The sequence below is a fragment of the Urocitellus parryii genome, chromosome 14, assembly GCF_045843805.1.
Source record: "Urocitellus parryii isolate mUroPar1 chromosome 14, mUroPar1.hap1, whole genome shotgun sequence".
Lineage (NCBI taxonomy): Eukaryota > Metazoa > Chordata > Mammalia > Rodentia > Sciuridae > Urocitellus > Urocitellus parryii.
This window is the reverse complement of record NC_135544.1, coordinates 28,416,333-28,443,785: the sequence shown is the minus strand read 5'-3', so window position 1 is coordinate 28,443,785 and position 27,453 is coordinate 28,416,333. Positions and strand designations below refer to the sequence as shown.

Sequence of the window (27,453 nt, the reverse complement as noted above, 5' to 3'; positions counted from 1 at the left end):
ATCCATCTATTCCAATTCATCATATATATGCAACCATGACAACAAAATTATAAATTGTGTTTAAGATTGCTGCTCTTCCCAACTTTTAAGTCAAATCCCTGTTATTAGTAATACTTAAACTTCCTGTTTCAAAGGAATAAAAACTAAAGTGATTAATTTAATATCTAAAATCAAAGAACAGCTTTATCTATGAAACTATGTGTTGTATCCTGACAATTGGGAGCAGAGTCCATATCAGTAAACTCAGCCTAATGCAATTATGAACAGGAAAGGATGTTTGTGTGTTTGTGTGTGTGTGTATGTAAATATATATGTGTGTGTGTGTGTATATATATATATATATATATATATATATATATATATATATATATAGATGTGTGTATATATGAAATATCAATGAAATCTTGTTAATTTTAAGGACTGTATACACACACACACACATACACACACACACGCATGCACATACCATCTTTGGACAAATGTTCAAATGCTGAGTTTTAAATTCAGTATTCTGTCTCCTTAAAGGTAAGTTTTTCTACAAATAGTAAAAGTACAATAAGTTAAAAAACAAACAAACAAAAAAATCCCTTGGTTTAGTACAGCTAAAGCTTATATAGATAGCAGGTGTAAAAAACTGTTCATCTGAACGAAGCATGGAATAATGTTGAAGAACATTGCACACAAAAGAAAGCAGCAAAACCCCTCATATCCAGGTTGTATTCTCATGAATTTTTTAACCCCACTGTTCCCATACTAGGTATACCCTATTCTAAACAAAATCTGTGAATATAAACTAAGGCCAAGAAATTATGAATTGATGGTCAGTAAAATATTATTTGCCTTACTGCTAAAAGTACTAAGAAAATTGTAGCATACATGCTACAGAGCTTGAGCACTGAAAAGTAAAAAAAACCCAAAACTTACTGTGGCTCAAGAAAATTCATATTAAAAAAAGATTTGTTATTTAATATGAAAACTTTCCTAAACATTCTAAGGCTATACTGAAAAGGCTAGTAATGAAAAACAGTGGTTAATTATAAAATATCATACTTTGTTGTATGAAATAAGAGCTTATAGATTGAAAGAAAAATACTCTAATTTCAAATGTCAACTATATTATACCCTCTCTGCAACTAACAATTCTATCAAAGTAACTAGGCTTTTTAATTTAAGACTGGTAAAAATAATTCTGGGATTCAACCAAATAAGCCAAATCAAACCCAAACAAGAAAATTAGGTAATACTTAAATCAGTAACCTCAACAAATGTATAATTTATTATCCTTATTATTTACATTTTAGTTTTCTTTTTCATATTCTATAAAGATTAGCTGATATTTCTAAAGCATTCTTATTCTAAATCTTCTCCCTTAATAATACTAAATCATTGCACAATATGCTAACAGTATCACTTAAAACACTCTTCTGACATACCTTGGGAATTGCCTTTTGGCTCTTCAAACTGGCGGTGCTATTTTACTGATCTAACAAATACTTATTTTAGCTCATGACACAAATGACCTGGTCTGTAAAAAAAACTAGTCAGTCACAAGGCAGCAGACTGTAATTCTAATGTCCACTGCCCTTGTCAGAATCATTAGTAGTACTTTATCTGAATGTATAAAAACATAAAAGAGTAGCTTCTAAGTTGAACTTTCTAATATTAAGTGTAAGAGGGTTTATGGAATGGCTAATCAAACTTTGAAGACAAAACTCAGTGCACTTAATACAGAAGTACTAGGCACCTCTGGTGAATTGTAAGGACTGCCTCAGTACAAGCGTCTCAATCTGCTTGTCAAATCTAAATCAGTTCCATCTATGAAAACAAATTTTAGGATATTTCATAACAAAATGTAACTCTTATACAGTTAGGTTATCACTTATGCCATATAAGTTCTAGAGCAAATTGAAAAATAAGTTAATAAGAGGCTAGCTCATGGCTTAAAGTGTACAAGAAATGAAAATAAAATGAGAACTATATATCGAACATCTTGGGTCCAACATGCAACAATACTATCACTGCTGTTTTATCAGCATGACAACTGAATCACTTTTTATACTGAACATGTAACCCTAGCATTTCTCTATTAAATTCGTATACATTTCATATAATACATACTTAGGGCAAACACTGGTTTTACATTACATTTTCTTTTTGACAACAATTTTGCACTGGAAAATACAAAATAACATAAATTGCTGAAAAAGTATAACAGATATTCATACAAGGAACTATAGTAATATACAAAATCATGTCAAATATTGGGTGAACAATGTTTAAAGTAAAAAAGAGTTTTTATAACCAAGCAGTGCGGACATTAGGGGGCTTAGGTCTTAGTAACGGGTTGCTGGAAATGTCAAAAGCTGATCGCTCAGTCTTATAACTGAGACCACTGGTAGCACTGGATGTCCTAGAAGCTCCTCCTGAAAATACACAAAGAAAAAATAATTTCAATTTATTTAAACTACATAAATCATCATTTGATAAGCTTCTTCCCTAGGTTCAGACTAGTTTTCTTCCTTATCTGACATGTGTCTAACACTCTCATGCAGTGATTTTCAACCAAGAGCACACTTCAGGATTCTCTGAGGAACTTAAAAACTGCTCAAGGAATTCAAGTAAAAACAAAAACTCTGCATAACCATTTATACATTTATTTGACAAATATGATACTAACCTAAATACAGGTTACTGGAACATGACATTATCTTAGTCACTGTAGGGAGTAAATAGAATTACAAATCTTTTTTTTTTTTTGTACCGGGGATTGAACACAGGGGCGCTTAACTACTAAGACACATCCCCAGACCTTTTTAATATTTTATTTAGAAACAGGGTCTTGCTAAGTTGTTCAGAGACTCACTAAGTTGCTGAAGCTAGCTTTGAACTTGTAATCCTCCTGCCTCGGCCTCAGCAGTCATTAAGACTAGCCATTTGTTTTTAAGAATCATATGAGCACTGGGAATTGTAGCACTAAGTGGTTCCAACTTTCTTCAGTACTGGCTTCCATTTTTTTTTTTTTTTTTTTTTTAAGGAAAAACACTTATTTGAAATTTGCATGGGGCTGGGGATGTGGCTCAAATGGTGGTGTGCTCGCCTGGCATGCACGGGTCGCTGGGTTTGATCTTCAGCACCACATAAAAATAAAATAAAGATGTTGTGTCTACCGAAAACTAAAAAATAAATATTAAAAAATTCTTAAAAAAAAGAAATATGCATGACACAAAGGTTTAATAACCTCAACATAAAAATAGTTACTTTAAATAAATAAGGGAAAAACAACATAAACTTAATGGGGAAATGGGACAAAGACGTGAACAGACAATCCTCAAGAGAAGAAATAAATGCTGAATAAAAATATTAAAAATTAATATAGTTTATATAGTTTACAATCATACAGGAAGCAAGAGCACAAACTTTGATAAAGGAAAGTACCTGCCATTTTTAGATGTTGTACTCCAGGGCAGTAAATAGTGACTCCATTCCTATAATCTCTGGGATATACAACTAGCTAGATATGTAACCGATCACATACCAAATATTAAGAGGTATTATATCTGATGACTCTATTGTTAATTTTTGTGTTACTTATACAGTGAGGAGGAAAAGGCATATATAAGGGCTAGAAGATACTGGTAATGCTTTATAAATGGCTAGAGGGAATGTTTCAGCAGCTTTCCAACAGTATATCTACTCCTTTCTTCCTTTTAATAAAAGTTGAAATTTTGCTGGGCTTGGTGGCTCACAGGCAGAGCCACGTGGAATTCTAGAAGCTCCACACACCAAGACAGGAGGATCCCAAGTTCAAAGTCAGTCTCAGGACCTTAGTGAGATCCTGTCTCAAAATATAAAGTAAAAAAAAGGGCAGGGGATATTGCTCAGTGGTGACGCAGCCCTGGGTTCAATCCCCAATTCCCAATAAATAAATAAATAAACATTGAAATTACAAATCCCTCCTTCATTCTCTAAGAAACTGATATCTTCAGCTCTTTCTTTAATCTCTTGGTTTCTTTCCTGTGCTGCCATTATGTTCTATAAATAAAACCTGAAATCAAATGAACACAAATAATCCTCCTGCTTCAGCCTCACCTTAAGACTAGTCATTTGTTTTTAAGAATCACATGAGCACTGGAGAAATTGTGGCACTAAGTGGTTCCAACTTTCTTCAGTACTGGCTTCCATTTTTTTTTTTTTTGAGGAAAAACACTTATTTGAAATATACATGACCAAAAACAAAACAAAACAAAAAACCTAAAGATGCCAGTGAAAATAGTAGAATACATTTCAGAAGTTAGCATTTTAAAATTCTATCATAAGAATATGTAACATTTTGCGGGGGCTGGCGATATAGCTCAGTTGGTAGAGTGCTTGTCTTGCATGTACAAGGCCCTGGTTTCAATCCCCAGCACCACAGGAAAAAAAAAAAAGAAAAAAGAAAAAAGAAAGACTATGTTATATATATATATTTTTTGAAGAAAGTATACAAAAAAGTACAAAAAAGTTTTAAGTATGCTTACTTAATGGGCTGTATTGGCCAAGTGCAGATCTCACTTGTCTGGAAGGTGGTGTAGCGTTGAGATAACCCATATTACGATGATAGTCCATCAGCTGTTCTGAGCGTTTCATACCAACTGTTGGCTTCACAGCTTCAAGCCTTTTCAATAAAGCCTCCATTAAAAACAATTGATTAAAAATTCAATGTGTATCCTTGGTCAAATTACTCGATAGGGATATTAACAACAAAATAACATCAAAGAGTCAGTTTTCATCATCAGTGAGATAACACATTTGAAATAACAGTGCCTGATATCTAGTAAGGACCCATTAAATAGTCATGTTATCATTTATATTGTTTTGTATTATTTTCTAGTTTTTTGTCATGCATACATGTTAAATTATGTAACAGGGAAATATTTTTCTTATATTCTCTGTAATTTTACATAGCTCATGGCAGACAATAAACAAATATTCATTTAATGGATTGAAAAATGCATTCAATTTTCTAACTTATGGTTTACAAAGTCTCAGAAATGCCTGTTAAAATTTGGACACAGAGTAGATATAAGCCTGCAAAGGCTCATGTGTTTGAAGCCTTGGTCCTCTCCAAAGCAATAATTTAGTGGGGCATTGGGGAAATGATTGATCATGAAGATTCTCATTAGTGGATTGATCCCTTGATGGAATCATTTAAAAAAAATTTTTTTTAGTTGATGGTAGACATTTATTTTATTTATGTATTTATATGTGGTGGTGAGAATCGAACCCAGTGCCTCACACATGCCAGGCAAGTGCGTTACCACTGAGCCACAGCCCCAGCCCTGATGGAAGCATTTTGATGGTAGCATTTTGATGGCATTATTGGGAGGTGGTGGAAATGTAAGAGGTGGGGCCTAGTTGGAGGAAAATCAATGGGGGTATGCCTTTGGTGACTATGTCTTGTCCCTGGGACCCCTTCCTTTCTCTTTGCTTCTGGACTACCATAGAATAATCAGCTTTTCTCTGCAACTTCCTTCTACCATAATGATTTCTGCAGGTGTTAGACTTGCTTTATTATTTCTAAAATGGCAAAGATCTTATAAGAATATTAAAAAGGAACAAGTGCCCTATACTTGAAAAATGAAGACAAAGGAGGAGGGTGGATTTTATTTTTCATTAATGTTTTTGATATTTGAATTTTATAAATTTATAGAAACATTACTTTTTTTAAAAAATAATATTTTAACATAGGAACTCATAAGTAGAAAAATTATAGTTGTCTATTTGTATTTCTCTGAATTTAAAGTTGGCAATGACTATTTTACATAAAAGATATAGAAAACATTATATAAACATGTATGTATAAATATATATGAATTTTATGCATCTAAGCAAACAAACAAAAAACTCAACTCCATTTGAGTTCTAGGTTCTAATGTTGATTCATTATAAGAATCTTACTTTGTTACTAACCCTGCTTCAATTACTCTCTAACCTCTCTCTTCTTTCATGTAAGAGGAAACTGATTATTTCATTTGAGTGAAATAATCTCACTTTTTATTAGGAAGTAAATGAAATAATAAACTAAGTGTCCTTATTAACCACCTCTCCTTCTGTTAAGATTATTTGTGTGCTCTTTCAGAAAAACAGGATTCATATGTTCAAAAGATAAAGTGACATGATTTAACAAGAATATTTCAAAATTTATGAAATCAAAAATTAGTGACATTTTGGAAATAAAGCTCTTTTTTTGCAGGGGAGGTTACCAGGGATTGAACTGAGGGGCACTTAACTGCTCAGTCACATCCCCAACCTTTTAAAAATATTTTATTTAGAGACAGAGTCTTGCTGAGTTGTTTAGTCTGGTTCTCAACTCACGATCCTCCTGCCTCAGCCTCCCCAGGCACTGGAATTACAAGTGCATGCCACTGCGTCCAGATAAAATTCTACTATACGCAAGTTTATATAGAGTAAGCATGCCCTCAACTAGATAAAAATTTCTTTTACCTTAACTGGGTAAGTGTATGTGTGTGCATGTGCACTCCTATACCTTATGCACATGTTCTATATTGTCTTCATTTTGTTGGGATGCAATGACTAAAGAGAGGAATATAATATCTGTCTAATGAAATAAATACTGAGGATCTGGAACTTCACCAGAAATGCAGATTAACAACAGGATGCATTTTTAACTCTAAAGCACATGACTCCATTGTTGTAGTCAGCTTGTTTACCTCTGTGACCAAATGACCCAAACAATTCTAAAAGAGAAAAAGTTTATTTGGTGCTCATGGTTTCAGAGGTCTCAGTTCACAGACTGCTGGCTCCATTGTTCTGGGGCCTAGATGAGGCAGAACATCATGGCGGAAGAAACCAGATCAGGATATGGCACCAGGAAGCAGAGACAGAGACAGCTCCTCTAACCACAGGAAAAAATATAAACCCTAAAGGCATGCCCTTGGTGACCCACCTCCTTCAGCCACATGGTACCTGCCTATGGTTAGCACCCAGTTAATCCCTATCAGGGGATTCATGCACTAATTAGGTTAAGGCTCTCAACCCTATTATTTCATTTGGAACATTCTTGTCTCACACATGAGCTTTTGGGGGACCTCCTATCCATATCCTAACATCCATTTTATGCAATATCTTTGCTCTTCTCTACTTTTTCTGCACAGGACTACTTCATTGTCACCAATTATATTCATTTTGTGCTAAAACATGAATGTTTTAATAATCATGCCTGTTAGCTACTTGGATTTGTCTCTACCAGTGGAAATGTAACAAATGAAGAAACAGAAATCATAAAAACTGTAAAGTAATGAATATGTGCTTATGTGTAACATCTGACAGGAATATCTGGTGTGTGTGTGCACACATGTATGTATGTGTGTTCTGAACACAAATAACTTCTTCAACAGATCAAAAAGTATATCAGCTCACACTTAAGAACTATTAAAGCCAAGATGGCTCTATTAAAATAAGAATTTTGAAGATGACTAGTTATAAAATAAATACACAAACACGTAGCTTAACAGAAGTAACTAATTATAAAATATAATGAAAAAATTTCATGTGCAATGGCATAAAAATATATAGTAATAAAGAAAACTGCAAAACTTTACTAACATAAGGTTACAAGAAGGCTTAGATCAATGGAAAGACTATATTTCAGACAGAAAGGTATCAAAAGTCCCCAATTAAAATAAAAATCTAACAATTTCAATGAAAATTTACAATAACATTTTTAAATAAAAAATAATCACCAGGAAGAATAATGCAAAAGAATAGTCAAGAAAATTTTTGCACAAAAATCAAATTGGCTCCATTTTGGTTTAAAGAATGAAAAGTTAAAACAAATCACAAGATTAGTTTTCCTCATAACAATAAAATAAATGCTTGTTTTTAAAAATATTTTTCATTAGTTGTTGGTAGACCTTCATTTATTTTTATATGATGCAGAGAATTGAACCAGTGCCTCACACATGCTAGGCAAGGAATCTACCACTGAGCCACAACTCCAGCCCCCAAATAAATGTTTGTAAAATAATAAATTATTTTAAATTTATTATTTATAAAATAATAAATTATGTATGTTTTCCTATTTAGCTTTAAGTTACTTTTTTCATATCTTTATTAGTTTCTGATTCTAGATCTGTTGTGTCCAAAGCTACATGTAACTATACAGTTGAGATATGCTTTAAAAAATACACAATTTAAAAACTTTGTATCAAAAACCTCCTCATCATTAATATTCTGTATTGACTCCATGATGAAATGATAATACTGGATGTACTCAGTTAAATAAAATATTATCATTATTTTATTTTATGGATTAAACCCAGGAGTGCCTAACGACTGAGCCATATCCCCAGCCCTTTTAAAAAATTTTTTTATTAGGGTTTTGCCCTAATTTGATTAGGGCCTCACTAAATTGCTAAGGCTGCCTTTGAACTTGTGATCCTCCTGTTTCAGCCTCCTAAGCCATTGGAATTATGGTGTGCACACTGCACCTGGGAAAGCACATTATTTTTTAAAAATTAACCTGTTTTAATTTTTTTCATGTGACTACTAGAACATTTTAAATTATACATGTGACTTGCATTATGTTTTTACCGCTCTAGAATATAACAAGATCTTACTATAAAATGGAGGTAAGTATTATTCACGTATATAAAGTAGTAAGTATATAAAATAAGTAAGAATAAAATACTGGTAATTTTCCACTGATATTAAAATAGTTGAAATGCACAATGGACTTGGAGGATAATAAAAGCTATAAGTAGAAGCTCCTGATAGTTTCCATAGTGTATATATTCAGAACAGACAAGACATTAATGGTTTCAACTTTTCACAAGTTAAGTCCAGGTTCCTTAAAAAGCTGAATATAGAATTATGTCAGGAGCTGCTCTAGAAATACACACCCCTAAGTCCTGAGCAAGAGAATAATTATCGCACCCTGCAATAAGTTGGGCTTTACCACTACTTGGAAAATGAGGAGTGGCTCCAAGAGTAGGTGTTATCTGGTGGGGTTGAGTTACACTCACCTGTTTCTTTGTAATCCTACCCCTTGCCTTTTTTCAGATAGAATGTTCTAAGAAATGGCATCCCCCAATAAAAGCCAACTCTGGAACGTGCACTCCCTCTCTCTTGTCAGCCTCTCCTGACTTTCTCTTGCCCCCCCCCCCAACTTGTGGGAGCCTGAAGCCAGAGCTGGGGAAGCCATCCTGAAGTTTATAAAAAGGTATTCCATGTCTGTGTGGTATATTGTGTTACGCCAAATTTATAAGAGTGACTTTGGTTCAAGTTGCCTGCACTAGACGGGGACAGCAGAATTATTGCATATGACCCATCAATTCTACTCTTAAGATATATACCCAAAGGAACTTAGAATAGATACTTATATGTTTATTATAACATTATTCACAATAGCCGTGAAACCATATAAGTGTCCATCAACAGATAGATGAATGAGTAATCAAAATATGGTATATACCTATGACAGAATATTATTCAGCCATAAAAAGGAATAAAGTTATGATACGTGCTACAACATGGATGGACATTGAAAACATTATACTAAGTAAAATAAACTCAACACAAAGGAATAAATATTGTATGATTCTACTTATTTACATGAAATATTTAAAATTGCTAAATTTTAGGGGATAGGAAAGGTAGCAGAATACAACAATTACTAATTGGGCATTATGTAAAATTGTGGATGTGTAACCGACGTGATTCTGCAATCTGCATTTGGGGTAAAATTGGGAGTTCATAACCCACTTCAATATAATGTATGAAATATGCTATGTCAAGAGCTTTGTAATGTTGTGAACAACCAATAAAAAAAAATTCAGGAAAAAAAATTGTAAAAAAAATAAAATAAAATAAAATTGCTAAATTTATTGGACTGGAGTTGTGGCTCAGAGGTAGTACGCTCGCCAGGCACATGCGGTGTCCTGGGTTTGATCCCCAGCATCACATAAAAATAAATAAACGAAATAGAGATATTGTGTCCAACTACAGCTAAAAAATAAATATTAAAAATTGCTAAATTTATAGAGACAGAAAGTAGATTAGAGGTTTTCAGAGGATGGGCTGTTTAATAGATATGGTGTTTCTATATGGATTAACGGTGAAGGTTTAGAAATAATGGTGATGGCTGAAAAACATTATTGTTGTACTTAATGCTACTGAACTATACACTTAAAAATAATTAGAATGGCAAATTTTGTTTGCCATTTAGGTAAGCAAGATTTGAATCTAGGTTGTACCATGTATTATTATCTGTTTGATGTTGAACAATTCCCTGTGTCTCACTCACTGTCTTATTTTTTCCCCCACACAACAAGAATTAACTTAAAAAAAAAGTTAACTATATCATAAGGTTGAGGATTAAATGACCTAATATTTATAAATAGGCATCATGTAACTGCATATTAAATAAAACAGGCTTCAGAGCTAAGTAGCTAAGTGGAAGAGTAAAAATAATACTTAAGTGTTCAGTAAGAGTTCAGCAAACATCAGCAATTACTATGAACTGAATTATATGAAGAAAATGACAGGCTGATAGTGTTATAAATATGAGTATTTTCAGTAGTCCATATACATGCACACCTATGTTCTTTTAGAATACCAAAGTGTAACTATATAATTTGTAATAATCAATGTTTCATATAATTAAATTTAACCTATACTAGGCATATTTATCCTGTATAATAAATGATATATAAATTTATTTCAGCTTTCCAAGATATAATAAAGTGAAACCAATATAGTTAATGACTGAATACTTAACAGAAAATATACTATATGTGATCTTTGAATACTATTTCCCGTTTTTCTGTAGTGATCTAGGCAAATAATGAAACTTTCAGGATAAAAAATATATACCATAGCTTCCAAATTCATAGCTCATAATTTATTTCATACCACATATATCTACACCTGCTTTTATGTAATTAAATTTGAAAATTTGGTTAGTTGTACTCATAAATCTGTCTAAATGCATTTTCTTTGCTTAAAAAGATTTCAGTTACTTACCAAATTTTCTCTTTCAATCCTTTGTTGTTCCTTCTGTCTATTGAGAGCACTATGATATAACTTAGGGGGATGACCAATTGATCTTCTGGGAATTGCACTTTTGCTTCCGGGCTTCTCAGCCTGCCTTGACAGTTCTTTCAAAAGCCTCTGATTTTCCCGATCAATTTTTCGCACCTCTTCTCTTGTGAAAGAGTAGTTTTTTCTAGGTACTACTGAAGGCTGATCAAAGTGATGTTTTTGAGGTACCTTTTTATCTAACTGCAGAAAAGCTACAGAAATGAACAAAAAAAGGCAAAATAGTTAACAAAGTAGCTATGATGGTAATAGGCTTTGACCTTTAAAAATATAAATCATTAATTCATGAAAACATGTAGATGACTTCTCAGACTGCAGCTGTATAGAAACAAAATTTAGAGGTAACTTATAATTTTACACTGAGTTCTTTGGCCATAAAAGTTACACACAAAACAACATAAATACATATACATGGTAATGGTTTATAGGATGTATCATTTATGGAAAGTGCTTTCTTCATATGTATTTATGTTTCCCTATGGCAGTTTAATAGTTGCTGAGTTCATAAACCTTTGGGTTGAGTGCACAAATATAATCATTTCTTAGCTGTGGCTTTTGTTAGTTGGAGCACATACTTGAAAAAATGTCCTGAGCAAAGACTGAGGGAAACAATGTCAAAAACAAACTCAGAATATTCTGAAACTATCACTGTAACCTGAAAATACTGTACTACAAAATATTTATGGATCTTAGTATTGTCATTAAAATAAATACTTATGTAAAGAACATACATCTCATCCATTATCAAACATAAGCCAAAATGATTAATTATATAAAAAGTGCTTTTAACTAAGAAAATATATCCTATGATTATCAAATAAACTTTTATCAACATTCTTAAGTTTTTAAAATTTCCATAACATAAAATGTCACTAGACACAATTATTAACTGCTTGTAAAAAGCTAAAAATATGGAGCTTGCTGAATGTTTCCAGTTTACTATGTATTTAAATGGTAATATTCTATATTGGATTAATAGACAGGAATATTTGTCTTTGTTTTTTATTATAATATATTTTTTAAAATAACCATTATTTGTTTTTACTTGACTATTTTTGTTATTTATTTTTCATGACTGGCATTGTACTATTAAAGTTCAGTGCTAAAAGGTAAAAGGTATTTTTACTCTCTATTAAAAAATGAGCATGGTGCAGAAAAGTTAAATCATTTAGGCAAAGTCACAAAAACAGTAATTCTATCTCCATTCCTAGGTTTAAATCTTAAAAGAGAAGACCATGAAATAGTATAGAAAATTTCAAAACAATGATTAGGGCTGGTAATGTAGCTCAGTGGTAGTACACTCGCCTGACATGCAATGAGGCCCTGGGTTGGATCTCCAATACCTCCAAAAACAACAAAAAAATCCCAGTGGCTTCCTGAGAGGAAAAATAAGGAAATTAACGGTTGGTAATTTGTTGAAAACCACAGCAATTGGCAAAACCTGAATGAGAACACATTTAGAAAGATATAAATGTGCTTTACATTTTAAATTATCTTGCTTCTAAGAAATACCTATCTTATAGAATTCAAAAGGTTTCTAGATTAATTTAGCTACATATAGAACTCATTAAGATTAAATTCTAAAAGAAATTAAAGCTATATTTCCTAATTACCAAAATAGTTTTTAAAAATAAAGAAGGCAATAAGTGGAAAACAAATTAAAGCTATTTAATCTAATTGTTTTTTAAAAAACAGCATTCTAGCTCTTCCAGATGGAAAACTATATGAAGTGCTTATATACTGACAGCAGGTATTATTACAATATTTTTCTAAAGTAGCTATATGCTTTACTGTATATTTTAGTATAATGTTGGATGCTTTTCATGCTTTGAAACCTCAAATACAGATCCACTCTTTTTCCAATTAAGATCTAAAAAATGTTTAATATGATTAAACTTTCAGGGATACAGATATATTTACATAAGTATGTATATTTAAACTTATATATTTAAAAATACTATTTTTCTCTAATTTTCCTTAGTAAAATAATTCTAAACTCTTCACATGAATTTCAACCATCATCACCAGAGTCACTTCTGGAGTTACCTGACATCATTTACTAGAGTATCAGATTTATTTTCATCTAAGCTATTTGAGTCAGCTTTTTAAAATTTTATATGTGATGCTATAATTGGACATTTTATTCTAAAAATAAGGTTTTATTCATATATTAGTTCTTTTAAAATATTCATCCTGTAGTAATATTCATGATCTCTATTTAAAAAAAGAGAATTTCCTTTTAAAATTGATGTTTAAAAGATTATTTAAAAAAAATCTAACACATGTTTAACAAAGGCCATGATTTAAGGAATAATAATTTACTAAACTTGCCTTCTTTATTAATTACTAGATAGGTGAAAAATTCTTGACATTCTTCACATCATTTCTTCTAAATATGGGCAGGCTTGTAACTGCTCTAATCAATAGGGGTACAGCCAAAATGATTTTCAAGTCTGGGTGATAAAAGGAGATGCAGTCCATTCCCTCACATGTTTGCTAAAATGTGTGCTTGGCTCCCTGGGCCATCCAACATGTCTGATTGCCTTGATGCTGCCATTGTATAAGGAAGCCAAATTACATAAAGAGGCCATGTGTAGGCACTTTGTAATCCTAGTCTGAGTTATCTAAGGCTGCTGCTTTACACAACCAAGTTTTGTGGTGCTCTTGTTAACAAGCAACAGTAATACAAAATCTGGTACCAGGAAGCCGAGGGCTATTACGACAAAACCTAAAATACACGGTACTAGCTTTGTGTCAAGTAGAGCTGTAAAGACCTGGAATGAATTGTTGAAGTCTGAGAGACGCAATGGCAGATTGTTTAGCAATACTGTTGGCTATGGTGTTATGGAAAATGGAAAAAATTTCTTCTGCACTGATGGATTTTGCTAAGCAGATCTCCAAGCAGAATGCTGAAAGTACATTCTGGTTTATTTTATTTTTTATGTTATTTTTTAGTTGTAGTTAGACACAATACCTTTATTTCAATGTGGTGCTGAAGATTGAACCCAGGGCCTCACGTGTGCTATGCAAGTGCTCTACCACTGAGCCACAACCCCAGCCCCCATTCTGGTTTATTTATCCACAATAAGAATCCATAGGATATACAAAGATAAGCTTTAAAAAAAAAACTGGTCAGTTTTCATGCAAATTATAAAAGAGCCAAGACTTACAGGATTCAGAATAAAACCACTTCTCATCTGTCATCTCTCCCAGAAAGATTCTCAAAGTATTCGAAGACCTGTAGCTGAGGAATCTCAGTAGTACTTGGACTTGTAGGTAAAAGATTTAGAAACTCTGGGGTATATTTGGACAGGAATATATTTTCACATATGGAAGGAACATAAATAAATGTGTGGCTAGAAATAGTATCTCAGAGATTTTCTCAATTATTTGACATTCCTCCCATTAAGAGGAAGGGTCTATGTCTGTCCACTTTAAATCTAGAAGAGTTTCTGGCCATTTCAACCAACAGAGTATCAAAGAAATGATGCTATGTGACTTCAGAGATTAGGTCATAAAAAGTAATGAGATTTCTGTCTTGTTTCCTGGGTACATTTGTGCTTGGAACCTTGTTCAGTTACCAGCAGTCCCAGTTTTCTGGTGGTCCCAAGCCTAGGCACCTGATATGTGAGTAAATAAGCACCCAGATTATAGTCCACAGTCATTGGGTTGCCTCTACTTTTAAGTGTCTCTATCCTTTAAGAGACAGGGAATTTATGTTGTAGCAATAGTAACTGATGATTTTTATCACTTAAAAAAATTGTGTGACAAAATGCCTGTGGGACAAGTGTAGTCCACAAGCAGTTAATTATTTTATATGTTCTAATTGATTAAATAGTGTTCCTTGGGGGTTGAGACTTCACTGATTTTATTGTTTTCAAACTTTTTGGTGTATTTACTAACATAAAACACCCTCCTTTATCCCTTTTAGTATTTTGCATATCTTGAATTCCATTTTGTATACTAATAGGATTGATACTTCTATTTTCTCATTTTAAAAGGAGATAAACGTAGCACATCTTTTTCAAACCTTTACTTTCATTCTCCCTAAACTATTTTTAAATATCTTTTTAGGTTGGATTTTTTCCCCTCCCAAATCAATAGGTATTTATTAAACAACTAGAGTTAGCATAACAGAAATGGTATCAAAAGGGCTTGTTTACTACTGAAATTTTAAGACCCTTTCTGCCTATTAAAAGATTTAAGCAGCTCAAGGTCAAAGATCTAATTCTAGCCTGGCACAACTGTAATCCCAGCTACTTGGGCAGTCAGGCAGGAGGACCCCAAGTTCAAGGCAACTTATGGAGACCCTGTCTCAAAATTTAAAAAAGGAAAAAAGCTCTGGGACTGTACCTCAGTGGTTGAACACTTGCCTAGCATGCATAAAGTTCTGTGTTGATCCCCAGTACTGAAAAAAAAAAAAATCTCATTCCAAACACAAACTTTTTGAGACTTACATAGCAAAGGCAGGTTTAGGGTGGGGATGGAAAAATCCCCCAAGTCAGCCTTTCAAAAAAGAAAGCTGAATATTCAGAATTTCTACTGATATTTCAAGGTCTACTTTGAAGTCATATATCTAACAATGCCAGTCTACACTGATCTTCCCTCCTAATATTACTCACAGAACCCCAGAACTCTAAATTTTGAATGAAACCTACCAAACCTACATAGACTACCCTATCCTACAAATGAAGAATCTGGGGTTCAGAACAGTAATTGGTTTGTTTATAGACATGTTGATAACCCAAAGAAGCCTGATTTTCTGATTCTATGTACAGAATTTTCTCCACCTTGCTATAAAAGTACCCAATTCAACACTGTTTCATTATTCCATGGTCTTAATGGGATATTTGGTTTTATATCATTTTATTAATGTTTGTTTTACTATTATGGAATCTGAATTTATATTTAATAAATAAAATTTATTTTAAACTAATACATGTGAACAATGTTAGCTAGGCATTCCTCACTTTTTTAACTCTTGCTCAATTTCTGTTATAAAAACTTGTAAAACATTTTACTCAAAATTCACTACTGGAATCAATAAACTGTTTTAATGCATCTTTGTATTTAAGCCAGTAAAAATGTTTAAATTGAAAATGTAGAGCTTATGCTGCTCAATTATTTTGATAGGATTGTTTGTTGTGCTAAAAATTTTTAGAAATGTGTTATACATTATCACTTCATCTTCCCCATATTAAGAGGATTTATCTTCCAAGAAAGTGAAAAACACTGTAAAAAAATTATGTGAGCCAAAGAGGCCTAGAAAATCCTATTAGTAGAAGTTTAAAAGTGATAAAAAGTGTATTGCGTGAGATAAGTGCAGAAAAGTCATGAGCCTGGACGTGCCTCCATCTACCATACCATGGTTTAATTATATGGGGAAAAGAAAAAAAAATTATGAAAATATTCTTGGATCTACAAAGTGTCACTGTGAATTGGAGCATGAATAATGATTTTGAAAATCTTAAGACTTACCTTGCAATGGACTGATATTCATAATTAGTGTTTAAAATGCTGTATTATAAAGAATACTTGGTGGATTGTCATATTATGAATTCCAACAACAAATGTACCAATTGGCAAAATGCCACCTTTGTTCCAGTGCCTTCAAAAGCCCTGAGCACCACTAACTGACAAGTCTATCAAGAGCGGAGATTTTTACTGTGCAGCAAGCAGTATGAATGAAACTTGCTACTACATTTCAGCTCAGCCTCTATGTTGAAAAGATTCTATGGTATTTTGATTTAATTAAAATTGGGAAAACTTCAGAAATTTAGGATGGGATCATTATTTTTTCCATTTAGAACTATTATATAGGTTCACTATATCCAGAAATGGGTTAGAAAAGAATAGTTAAGAGATGGCTGTATTTATCTTATTTCATTTTATCTTTTAATATATTTTAGTTGTCAATGGATCTTTTATTTAATTAATTAATTTATTTATGTGTGGTGCTGAGGATCAAACCCAGGGCCTCACACATGCCAGGCAAGCACTCTACCACTGAGCCATCCCTCCAGCCCCCCTGTATTTATTTCTAAACAGAACCAAACAGTAGTGTCATGATATCCACAGGATGGTCCTTGGATCAGCAGAATTAGTATTACCATTAGGCACTGGTTAGAAATGTAGCTTTGGCTTTACCTTAGTTTTACTGAACAAAAATCTGCATTTTAACATCCCAGGGTGGCCTATATACTATTAAAGTTTGGAAGCTTGTGTAGACAAAGTTGATTGCCCAATTAACATAAATTCCTACTTTTCCCTTAATAGATGCTGGCTTCCCCACAACTTCCACCTCTAACTCCAGGGCGAGTCTGATTGGCCAGGGATAATCGCACTTCCTTTGCCAATTACTGGTTCAGGAACAGGAGTGTAAGCTAATTAAGCTAATTCTAGCTGATGAGACTTAAATGGAAGTGGGCTGGAGATTATTTTTTTAAAGTTTCCTCCATTCCAAGAAAGTGAAAGGAAGAGATAATTTCTCTTTTTCTGGATAATGTCAATGTGTGCAGATGAATACTGAAAACTGCTTCAGATTATCTCCTAGAAGCCCAAGAATGAAGATATTACCAGGGCTGGAGGAAGAAAGTGGTAGGCATTTTGAGTTTGTAAGGCACTAAAATAAAGTTAGTGTGAAGCTTCTAGTCTTAGCTCATTACCTTTGCAATGTTTCTTTTCTGATAACACAAATAATATTCTAGATATTTTCATGATGGTATATTTGGTAGAGTTACTCATGTATCAATCATTTCAAACAACAGAAGATATCTAGTCAAAAAATCAGTGTAAATTCACAGCATTCAATATTAATAATAATTAATATTTAATGTACAAATTTTAAAGAGCAAAGAAAATTACCTTTTAAGAGATGATTCAGATCCATTGTGTCATGTAAGACTTTCTGTTTATACCTATGATCTAAATCAGAATCCGGTGAATTTGGGGTGAGATTAGGTCCACATTTTTCTTTCCCTTTCCTGGCTGTTTTCAAATGTTTTGAATCATTTTTTAAAACCTCAACATCTTCATATACCTCTTGACTCACATTTTCTTGCCTTTTAACTTTTATTTTTTGGTCATTTGATGCACCCAATTCAAAAGACTGAATAGGGCTAATGTCTGGAGTTGATAAAGGAGTTACATCTGTCACAGTATCTTCAGATTCCTCTGGAGAGTCATTGATTTTTGGCTTAGTACTTGAATAGGGTTGTGCTCCTGCTGATTTTATTCTTGACTTATATTTCTGTTTTGGTGATAAGAGGGTTACACCAGATATAGGTTTCCTTGATGATGGACGCGAATGAGATTTACAGATGTCTGATTCTGCATCTGAACAGTCTGTACCTGAACTTGAAGATGAGGAAGACAAAGAAGAGGAAGAGGAACTAACTTTGGAATACTTTTTGCTCATGCTTTTTTTGAAGTTATTAGATGCTTTAGCTGACCTGGACTTTACATGATGTTTTTTCCCATCATCACTGCTTTCTTCTCCATCAGTATAGTAATCATCTTCACCTTCTTTTACAATTTTGGGAATTCTACTTGGAATGGGCAAGTGTATTTTATGACCTGTTGCAGCATCATACAATTTTTTTGATCCTGAAGAAGTGGTCAATGAAGAACTGGTTTGCAAAATATCATTCTTTACAAGATGTTCGTCTGAAAGAAGTTTTGCTTTTCTTTCATTTCCCTTCTCAGTAAGATAACATTTGTTTTGTATTCCAAATTTTAAGTTTATATTTCCTGTGCTCTTATCTATTCTCTCTTTAGGATCATAATTTTGCTTGTCCACAACTAAGTTACTTTCACATTTCTTTGCTGCTTCTTCAAAGTCACTGTCAAAGAAAGAATGGTCTACTTCACCTTCTGATATATCTTCAAACCGATCCATGATGGCAAAAATATATCTGAAAAAAAGAGTAAAGTGTAAAACATCAGACTAAACTTCCAAATATATATATATTTAATTTTATACAGTTGTTTTAGTCAGCTTTTTCATTGCAGTGACTAAAGGACCTAACAAGAACAATTTTAAAGAGGAAATGTTTATTCAAGGTCTCAGTTTCTGAGGTCTCAGTCCCTTCTTACTGAGGAATAAAAACATTAAAGGCACATACAAAGCTGACCAAGTAACTTGGAAGCTATGACATAATCACACATAGAAAATGAAAAGGGGAGAACATATCTGTCTCTGTTAAAGAGGGTTTGATATAAGAGATATTTCATAGTAGACAGTCAATGACTGTCTAAGAGAAAATTCAAGGCACATTATTTAGACACATGAAGTTAAATATTTGAAGAAATGGATTAAAATGTTCCACATAATTGCCTCCACCATAGGTCAGGGACCACTGTTTTTTGTTAGAAATCTTAAATTACTGTATAATATAACTATATTATACATATTATATATTATATATATGTACTACAATGATTCAAAATATTATTTTATACAATTGAAATGAAACTGGAAATGTCATTATAAAGTCATGGCCTTTAAAAAGTATTTATCTCTGTAATTAACAGTGGTCTAAGCAGCAGTGTCATATTATCTTTTACTGATAGTTCATTTTGATATTTAGTATTACTCTCCACTAAAAAATAAACAGGATTCTCTGGAAGGCAGCTGATTTTGTTGTTGGAGATTAAAAAAAAACAACAAACAAAAAAACCCAAAACACAGCATCTTATATAGTATCTTAACATGGCCAGAAAGTGTAATATTCAAATATGCCTTTGAGTAGTAGCAATGAAACAAAGGATCCAGTTTAAAGTTCTAAATTGTATAAACTAGACAATTTAGAACTATAAAACAAAAAATATTATGTAAAAATTTTTAAAATTTGTGGAAAGTCATGAGTTCATAATGATCAAAAGGAATAACATTCATTATGTTAAAGAAAAGGCACAAAAGGATTCTCAATAACAACATGTAGCCAATAATGCAATTACTTACTTATCACTATAACTGTGGTCTTTCATTAAGTGACCTTATAATATAAGAGAGGCTATAAAAACAAGTATAGACATAATTTAGAAATAAATCAAATTTCTATTAACAATAGTGTAGACAAAGTATGGTGATGCACACCTATAAACCCAGTAACTCCAGAAATTGAAGCAGGAAGATCACAAGTTTGAGACCAGTCTCAACAATTTAATGAAATTTTGTCTCAAAATATAAAAAAGGGCTGCTCAGTGGTAGAGCACTCCTGGGTTAAACTGTAAGGACCACCAACACCATCACCACTAATAATAATAATAATAGGTTAAGTGTGTGTGGTAGTATTTAACCACTGAATAACTTTGTTTCAAGATATTCTCATTACTTATAAAACTTTGTCAATTATCATTATTTTGTGTATAGGTGTAGTGTTGAGGGTCCTAGCCTTTAGACTTTAAAAATTTAACTATAATCCACTTTTAAATGCTTAACAGAATCAATTTAGTAAGTCTGGATTTTGAAGTTTTATAAACAAAGTCTCAGTGCTTAGGAAGATTTACTTAGATTTGTAAGTATATCTTGTTGTGTGTTTGGGATACTAAAGAAAATTAAATATAATAAAAAATTATGGTGGTAAGCAATTTTGCAAATGGTGTATAATGTTCAGGGAAAATATAATACAAAAGCTATTTATAATCAAAATATAAGTGAGTTTTAAAATTTTAACCCCAAACTAGATTTAAACAGAAACATGTTTAAGTACATATTAACATTTAAGAAACATAAGATAATAAAATTTATTTCTAATGAGCATTAAATACAAGATGTACTGTTTTCTACCACAGATTAATGTCTTCATTACATTTTGAAGTTCAAATTGACAGAGCCGATTCTGAAGGTACAGCTCAATGGTAGAGCACTTACCTAATCTTCACCAGGCTTGGGAATTCAATTTCCACCACTGAAAAAAATAAATAAACAAACTACAAGCCAAAACAACAGAGGGAAGCTTTTTCCCAAGCCCCCAAAAGAAAGATATCTAGTGAGGTTTTAGACATTATATTTATCCACATAGATATCAAAGTCTATTCTATAAAAACTCAAATTTATCTTTTAGGGTATGTCACAATTAATTTTCAGATCTATGAAAAATCCATATACTCTTTGAAATCAGTTACTTCATTTCTGGAAATTTATCTTAAGAATGTAATATTAAAAATAACTATCACTTGTGATACTTGAATAACTTGTATAGAGAAAAACTATGATTCCATCAAAATAATAATTAAGATCGGAAGTAAGCAAATTATTGTCCAGGACCACATGTGGCTTACCACTTGTTTTTTTTAAATTTTCCTTATTTTATTTTATTTTTTAAAATTTTTTATTTGTTTTAATTAGTTACATCTGTTTTTGTAAATAAAGTTTTACTGGAATACAGCCCCATTCATGTGTTTTGGTATTGTCTCTGAAAGGTTTCATACTATAATTGCAGAGCTGAGTAGTTGAGACACAGGCCCTATAACCCAAAAAATCAAAACATTTACTACCTGGCCCTTTACTGAAAAAGTTTATGAACTATCAGCATGGAAAAATACAGAATACATACAGAATACTTGTCACTTATACTGGATTAATAACACAATTTATACATTTAAATAAAAACTAGGAGATAAAAACAAATCAAGAGTTGATCTGTTAAAATAAAAATCACAATCCTACTGCATATTTTTATATTTCTGTCACTACACTAAATAGTGTTTGTGCAATAAATGATGAGTGGGAGTTTGCTCAGTGTTTGAAAAGAAATGAACTGAGACATACTGAGGCTTAAAACTTGGTTCTGACACTTTTGTATAATTTTGAGCAAATGTATAAAAGATATTTGTCATAACAATTGTAATAGCAATGAGTTAGAATCAATGTCAATGTCTCTGCTAAGAGGAAATGGATACATAAAATGTTGTACAAGCATTTGTAAATTGAGATCCTACAAAAATATTGATTAAAAAAAGCAGAATTAAGTGATCAACAATAAAAGTATGTAAAGCTTACCAAACAATGCTATATTCTCATTGACACAGACATAAAAAATGTTACATAGCACGAACTGGAAAGACATACAATAAAAATCCAAGAATATAAACTTATGAGGGGAAGGGAGGATTGAGCTTGTGTGGGGCTGTGTCACTATTGGCTATCACAAATCCTAAAGAATACGACTGACAATTATGATTGACTATTAACAATCTAATTCTCTCTACCCAAGGTCAAAAAGAATAGAGATATCTTAAGCATAAGGAGAGAGCAATCCTACTAAGTCATAATACAATTGTAAGTACATAATACAATAAATAAACTACAAGCCAAAACAAAAGAGGGAAGCTTTCTCTAAATGGTTTGCCTACACTTGAGTAAGTACATGTTTAGATAAACTTATTAATAGATATGTGACTATCTCACTGGGCACAATGGCCTATAATCCCATTGGCTCAGGAGGCTGAAGCAGGAGGATGGTAAGTTCAAAGCCAGCCTCAACAAAAGCAGGGCATTAAGCAACTCAGTGAGACCTTGTTTCTAAATAAAATACAAAATAGGGCTGGGGATGTGGCTGAGTGCTTGAATGCCTGAGTTTAATCCCTGGTACCCAACCTTCCAAAACAGACAAGTGACTATCTCAATGAATGTTTCTGCTTGACTCTACTGGGAAATATAAAAAGCTTGATACAAAAGCTTAATTTTTCCTAGTCACTGACTCCCCCATTCCTAGTTGTTTTTAAAAACATATTGTTCAGATCATTCCAACCCATATTCCTCAGAAAAACTTTCTAAATTTTAAAGAAATAAAATTACAAAGCATAAACATGTATCACTTGTATTAGTGCTATATGATATTCTATTACTATATGTAGTATAGTATTCTATTACTGTATGTAATATTTACTATATACAAGCAATGCAACCTCCTTAAGAGGTTTTATTATTCCCATTTACCAATGAGAAACTGAAGCAGAGCAAGAATTTGTCCAAAGTCACACAGCTAGTAAGGAGCGTAGCCAAGATTGTAAAGCAGGAATTTTTTAAAGATCATGTTATTTTTTAAATATCTTTTATTTCTTTTTATTTTTATGTGCTGAGGATCGAACCCAGGGCCTCATACATGTGAGGCAAGAGGCTCTACTACTGAGCCACAACCTCAGCCCCCAAGATCATGTTATTATCTACTGTTTTGTTCTGTTTCTTAGGACCATTGTTTGCTTCTATTATGTGAGAGTGGGCAACATTACAAGCCCCAGACTTTCCAACTTAATTTAAAGTCATTCTCCCATCCCAATTTGAGCTGTGACCAAAACCCCCTTTCCAAAGAGAAGAAAATGCATTCCAAAAATATTTCCAGCAAAGAGTGCTAATTCTGGAAGTCACTAATCTTAAAAACATTCTTAGAATGCCTCTTTTGGGTGTACAAAATAATAGAAGAATTTGTTACCAATCCCTGATAACTTTAAAGGATACCTATATAAAGTTTTTTTATGATGGTTTATGGCACATAGTAAATGTTGGGACTGATACTCTTCCTAACCCCTACCTGACAGCTCCCCAACAGTCCTGAAACTATTTTTACCTTCCCCTGTACTCCATGGCTACTTTTCATTCTTTTTAAAAACTGGTGTATTATAGTTGTATATATTGATGGAATTTACTGTTACATATTTCTACATGCACAAAATATAACAATATAATTTGGTCAATATCATTCCCCAGCATTTCCCCCCTCCTTCCCTTGGTTCCTTTTCCTCTACTGATCTCCTTTTGATTTTAAGGATGTCCACCCGCCATCTTTGTTTTCCTTTTTACTCTCTAGTTTCCACATGAGACAAAATATCCATTCTGAGTTTGACATAAATGAAATAATGCACTTAACATAATGGTCTCTAGTTTCATCCATTTCCTGCAAAGGGCCCATGGGCTAATTTTAGGTATTAGTTTGACTGGATTAAGGAATGAATAGAGAACTACTAGTAAAGCTCCCTACTAATCACCACCCTTACATTAAGAATGAAGAAACTAAGGCTTGGCAAATACAAGTGACTTGAGTAATTTAAATTTAACTTAAGAATAAAACATTTTGAATTTCAGGTTTTTGGAAAAGGGATGCCTAACCTGTAATAACTTAAATACAATGATGTAGGAAGGTGAAGAAGAAAGATGTGCAGAGGACCTCAGTTTAAAAAGTTTCAGGGTCAATTGAAAAAAGAGCTGGAAATCACCCAGCAGCAAACTATGACTTGACAACCAAAAAAAAAAAAAAAAAATTATGTTCTTAAATCATACAGGTAAAGCAGCATACAGCCTAAAAAGTTTTTATGATGGTGTATGGCATGTAGTAAATGTTGGGGTTCACATTCTTCCTAAACCCCTACCCTGACAAGATTTTTACCTGCCCCTGTACCCCATAGCTAATATCAGGTGCATTATATTTTGCTTGGTCAACTAACTTCTTGAATGAAGCATTTAATTCTATGATAAATGGTAAAGAGTCTAAAATCTAAATCGTGATTAGAACAATGGCGAAGGGAGACGGTACTGCAGCATATACCTGTAATCCCAGCTACTCAGGAGGCTGAGGTAGGAGGATAGCAAGTTTGAGGCTAGCTTCAGTAACTAGCAAGATCACACCTCAAAATAAAAAGGGCTGGAAATGTAGCTCAGTGGTAAAGAACCCCTAGTTTCAAACCTCAGTATCCCCGCCCCCCAAAAAAAGAATGATTAAGGGAAAGCTGATACTTTCATTTCAGGACTGTGATATTAAAAAAGATTTGTAGTTCCAGAGGAAGAACTTAAATCAACAGATGACATACACAACGAAGCTGTTCTGAGCTTAGTATAAGAACTGCTCAAAAATAGAATGAGTACTTTCTTCAATTATGAATCCTGAGTCATTAAAAAGAGTGGATGACCACTTGCTGGGATGCTGCAAAGACAATGAACATGTAGGGAGAACAGTATTTTTCCCATCTTCAAACTAGTTCTAAATCCCAAAGTCTCTCCACAGCCAATGGACTACAGATACACCTTTGATATCTCTGTCACATAGCCAACAGTTTCCTATCTTGCTTGTGAAGGGTCTCAGAATATACCACCCCAAAACATGCCTTTAGCATAAGGATCATTTTGAGGTAAAGACAACTGAGAATTAACAGATGTAGAAACAACTCCCAGAACTTCCCTTATCTGACTAAAATCAGAAACTTTCAGATAATGAGGACAGCCATAAAATTCCCCTCTCCCAAGAAAGGTATTTGATCATGAAAAAGAAAGATGGCACTGAGAGGGACCTGCACAAATAGATCCTGCTAGATAGAGTCCTTATCTTCCATTCATTCTCCCTTATAGTCCCTAGAGACCTATAAAACCTTTTTCTGTGTCATTGTGTTTCCACAATGTATTATTCTTTGTTAAGAATGGTACATATACTCTTAAACCTATCCACTTCTTCAGGTCTTCACTTCTTTTCTAGAAAAGTCCTGTGTCATGACAAAAATTAATGTCAAATACAATTTGGTAGCTTTTCTCCTGTTGATCTGTCTTGTCAACTTAATTTCCAGAGCTACAGCTGCAGAATCTAAGAGACTAGAGGAAGAGATCCTCCCTACACCCCCAATCTCCTACTTTGTCCCCTTACCAGACTGGTTAGAGCTGGCATGCTTATAGTCCCAGCTACTATAGGAGGCTAGGATTGGACTAGAGTCCTGGAGTTATACACCAGCCTTGAAACACAGACCATCTCCATTTAAAAAAAAAAAAAAAATCCATTCCCTTACCAGATAGGAAGCTTCTGATGTCTTGCTCATCTTTACATTCCCAATGTCTAAGGAGGACCTAACAAATATGAGTCATTTAAAGAATATTTGTCCATGAAGGAGTTTGGAGTTAAGATACTTAAGATTGAGCTGTGATTCTTCTGCTCTTTGCTAGCCATAGCAGGCAGAAAAAAGTTTTCAACCTAGCTTCCTGCACTTTCCTTCACTCCCTCCAGATACATAAATCAGAACTATCCCATCTGCATTTCCAGTAACACAGTCCCCAACAGTTTTATAAGTCATCTGCTTTCCTAAATGGTCACAATTCATGAGGGAATTTTTTTTTTTGGTTTACATTCAGATCCATAATATCTAACAGGGTTATAGGAAGAATTTAAATACTCATCATTTAACTTACTTTATAGGAAAATTTATCCAACAATCTGATCCACGAAGTGATTCTTTTGCTATTGTTTACTTCACAGTTAACAGGATCCACAGTCAGGCAGGTGGTGCATGCCTATAATAAGGAGGCTGAGGCAGAAGGACCGCCAAGTTCGGGGCCTCAGCAACTTAGCGAATGCCTCAGCAACCTAGCGAAGCTCTAAGCAACTCAGCCTTGTCTCAAAATAAATAAAATAAAATAAAAGGGTTGGGATGTAGTTCTGCAGTACAGCACCAAATGGTGCCTTCATAAAGTAGTTTAGATTCTCTTTATAAGATATCGGGAAAAGGGTAAAATTATGTAATCGTTTATCACAAAATAATAATAACCCTTTGTTACTCAAGACAGGATTTTGCCAAAGCTGCCTGGGAGTCACTGGGACCCTCACAATTTGCAAAGCTCATGCGGAGCTACCAACAAAAATACTGGTGCTTTGACAACACATCAGGAAATACATACACACACATACACACACAAATATAGTATTATTTAAATGTCATTTTGTTCATGTGACATTACATTCTTGCAGCTATGTAACAGGGCCCCAAGAACATACCCAATACACAAAAATCTGAGCCCAAAGTAAACGTTTCCCAGGTACTTGAAGCTCCATTCACCACCCCGTCACGACCCCTTGTCAAAGAGGTAGCCGAAGACAGTCTCAGGCCTTAGCGTGAAGACGGGCAGCAGCCGTCAGAGCCCAAGTACCGGTCGCAACCACATTCCAATTCAGAGAGGACCCTGACCCGAGCCACCTCGAACGCATCTTGAGGGTAGGACCGCCGTTCCCACCGGGGCGGGTAGGAGTGCGGGCGGTCCCACCGACACAGGCTTGGGAGCCCTTGTTGTGGTTACACCCGCCGCTCCGGGGGCTGGCCAAGCCGAGGTAGCGGAGCAGAGGGCCTAGGGGCTCCGGCGGGCCCGCCTTCCAACCTCCCGCCTAGGCTTGCAGGCACTCACCCGAGTGCTCGCCGCCGCCTGGGCGCTGGAGACGGGAAACGGATCCCGAACCGCGGGGAAGGTGGCAGGCGCGCCCGGGGGAGCGACAAAAGGGGAGCTCGCGCTATGCTCACCTGGGAGCCGCCGCTATTACAGTCTCTCACGCGGCGCCTGGGCGCTCGGGACCCCACTCGCTCACTGGAATTTACGAATGCACGCAC

General features: G+C 33.8%; 1 protein-coding gene across 3 annotated transcripts; it reads right to left on the bottom strand.

The window, feature by feature from the left end:
- Window positions 1-324: 324 nt before the first annotated feature.
- Window positions 325-27,453, bottom strand: Cfap97 (cilia and flagella associated protein 97). Of its 3 annotated transcripts, none has more exons than XM_077792412.1 (5): window positions 27,367-27,453; window positions 17,962-19,010; window positions 11,023-11,291; window positions 4,518-4,668; window positions 325-2,423 (listed from the first exon to the last, which is right to left on the bottom strand). In XM_077792412.1, exons 2-5 carry the CDS (start codon window positions 18,992-18,994, stop codon window positions 2,296-2,298), a joined length of 1,581 nt encoding a protein of 526 aa, XP_077648538.1. In that variant the 5' UTR covers window positions 18,995-19,010; window positions 27,367-27,453; the 3' UTR covers window positions 325-2,295. The 3 variants fall into 3 exon arrangements, with proteins under 3 accessions (XP_077648538.1, XP_077648539.1, XP_026245269.2); XM_077792413.1 differs by having other exon boundaries at window positions 27,254-27,407; XM_026389484.2 differs by lacking the exon at window positions 325-2,423 and having other exon boundaries at window positions 4,590-4,654.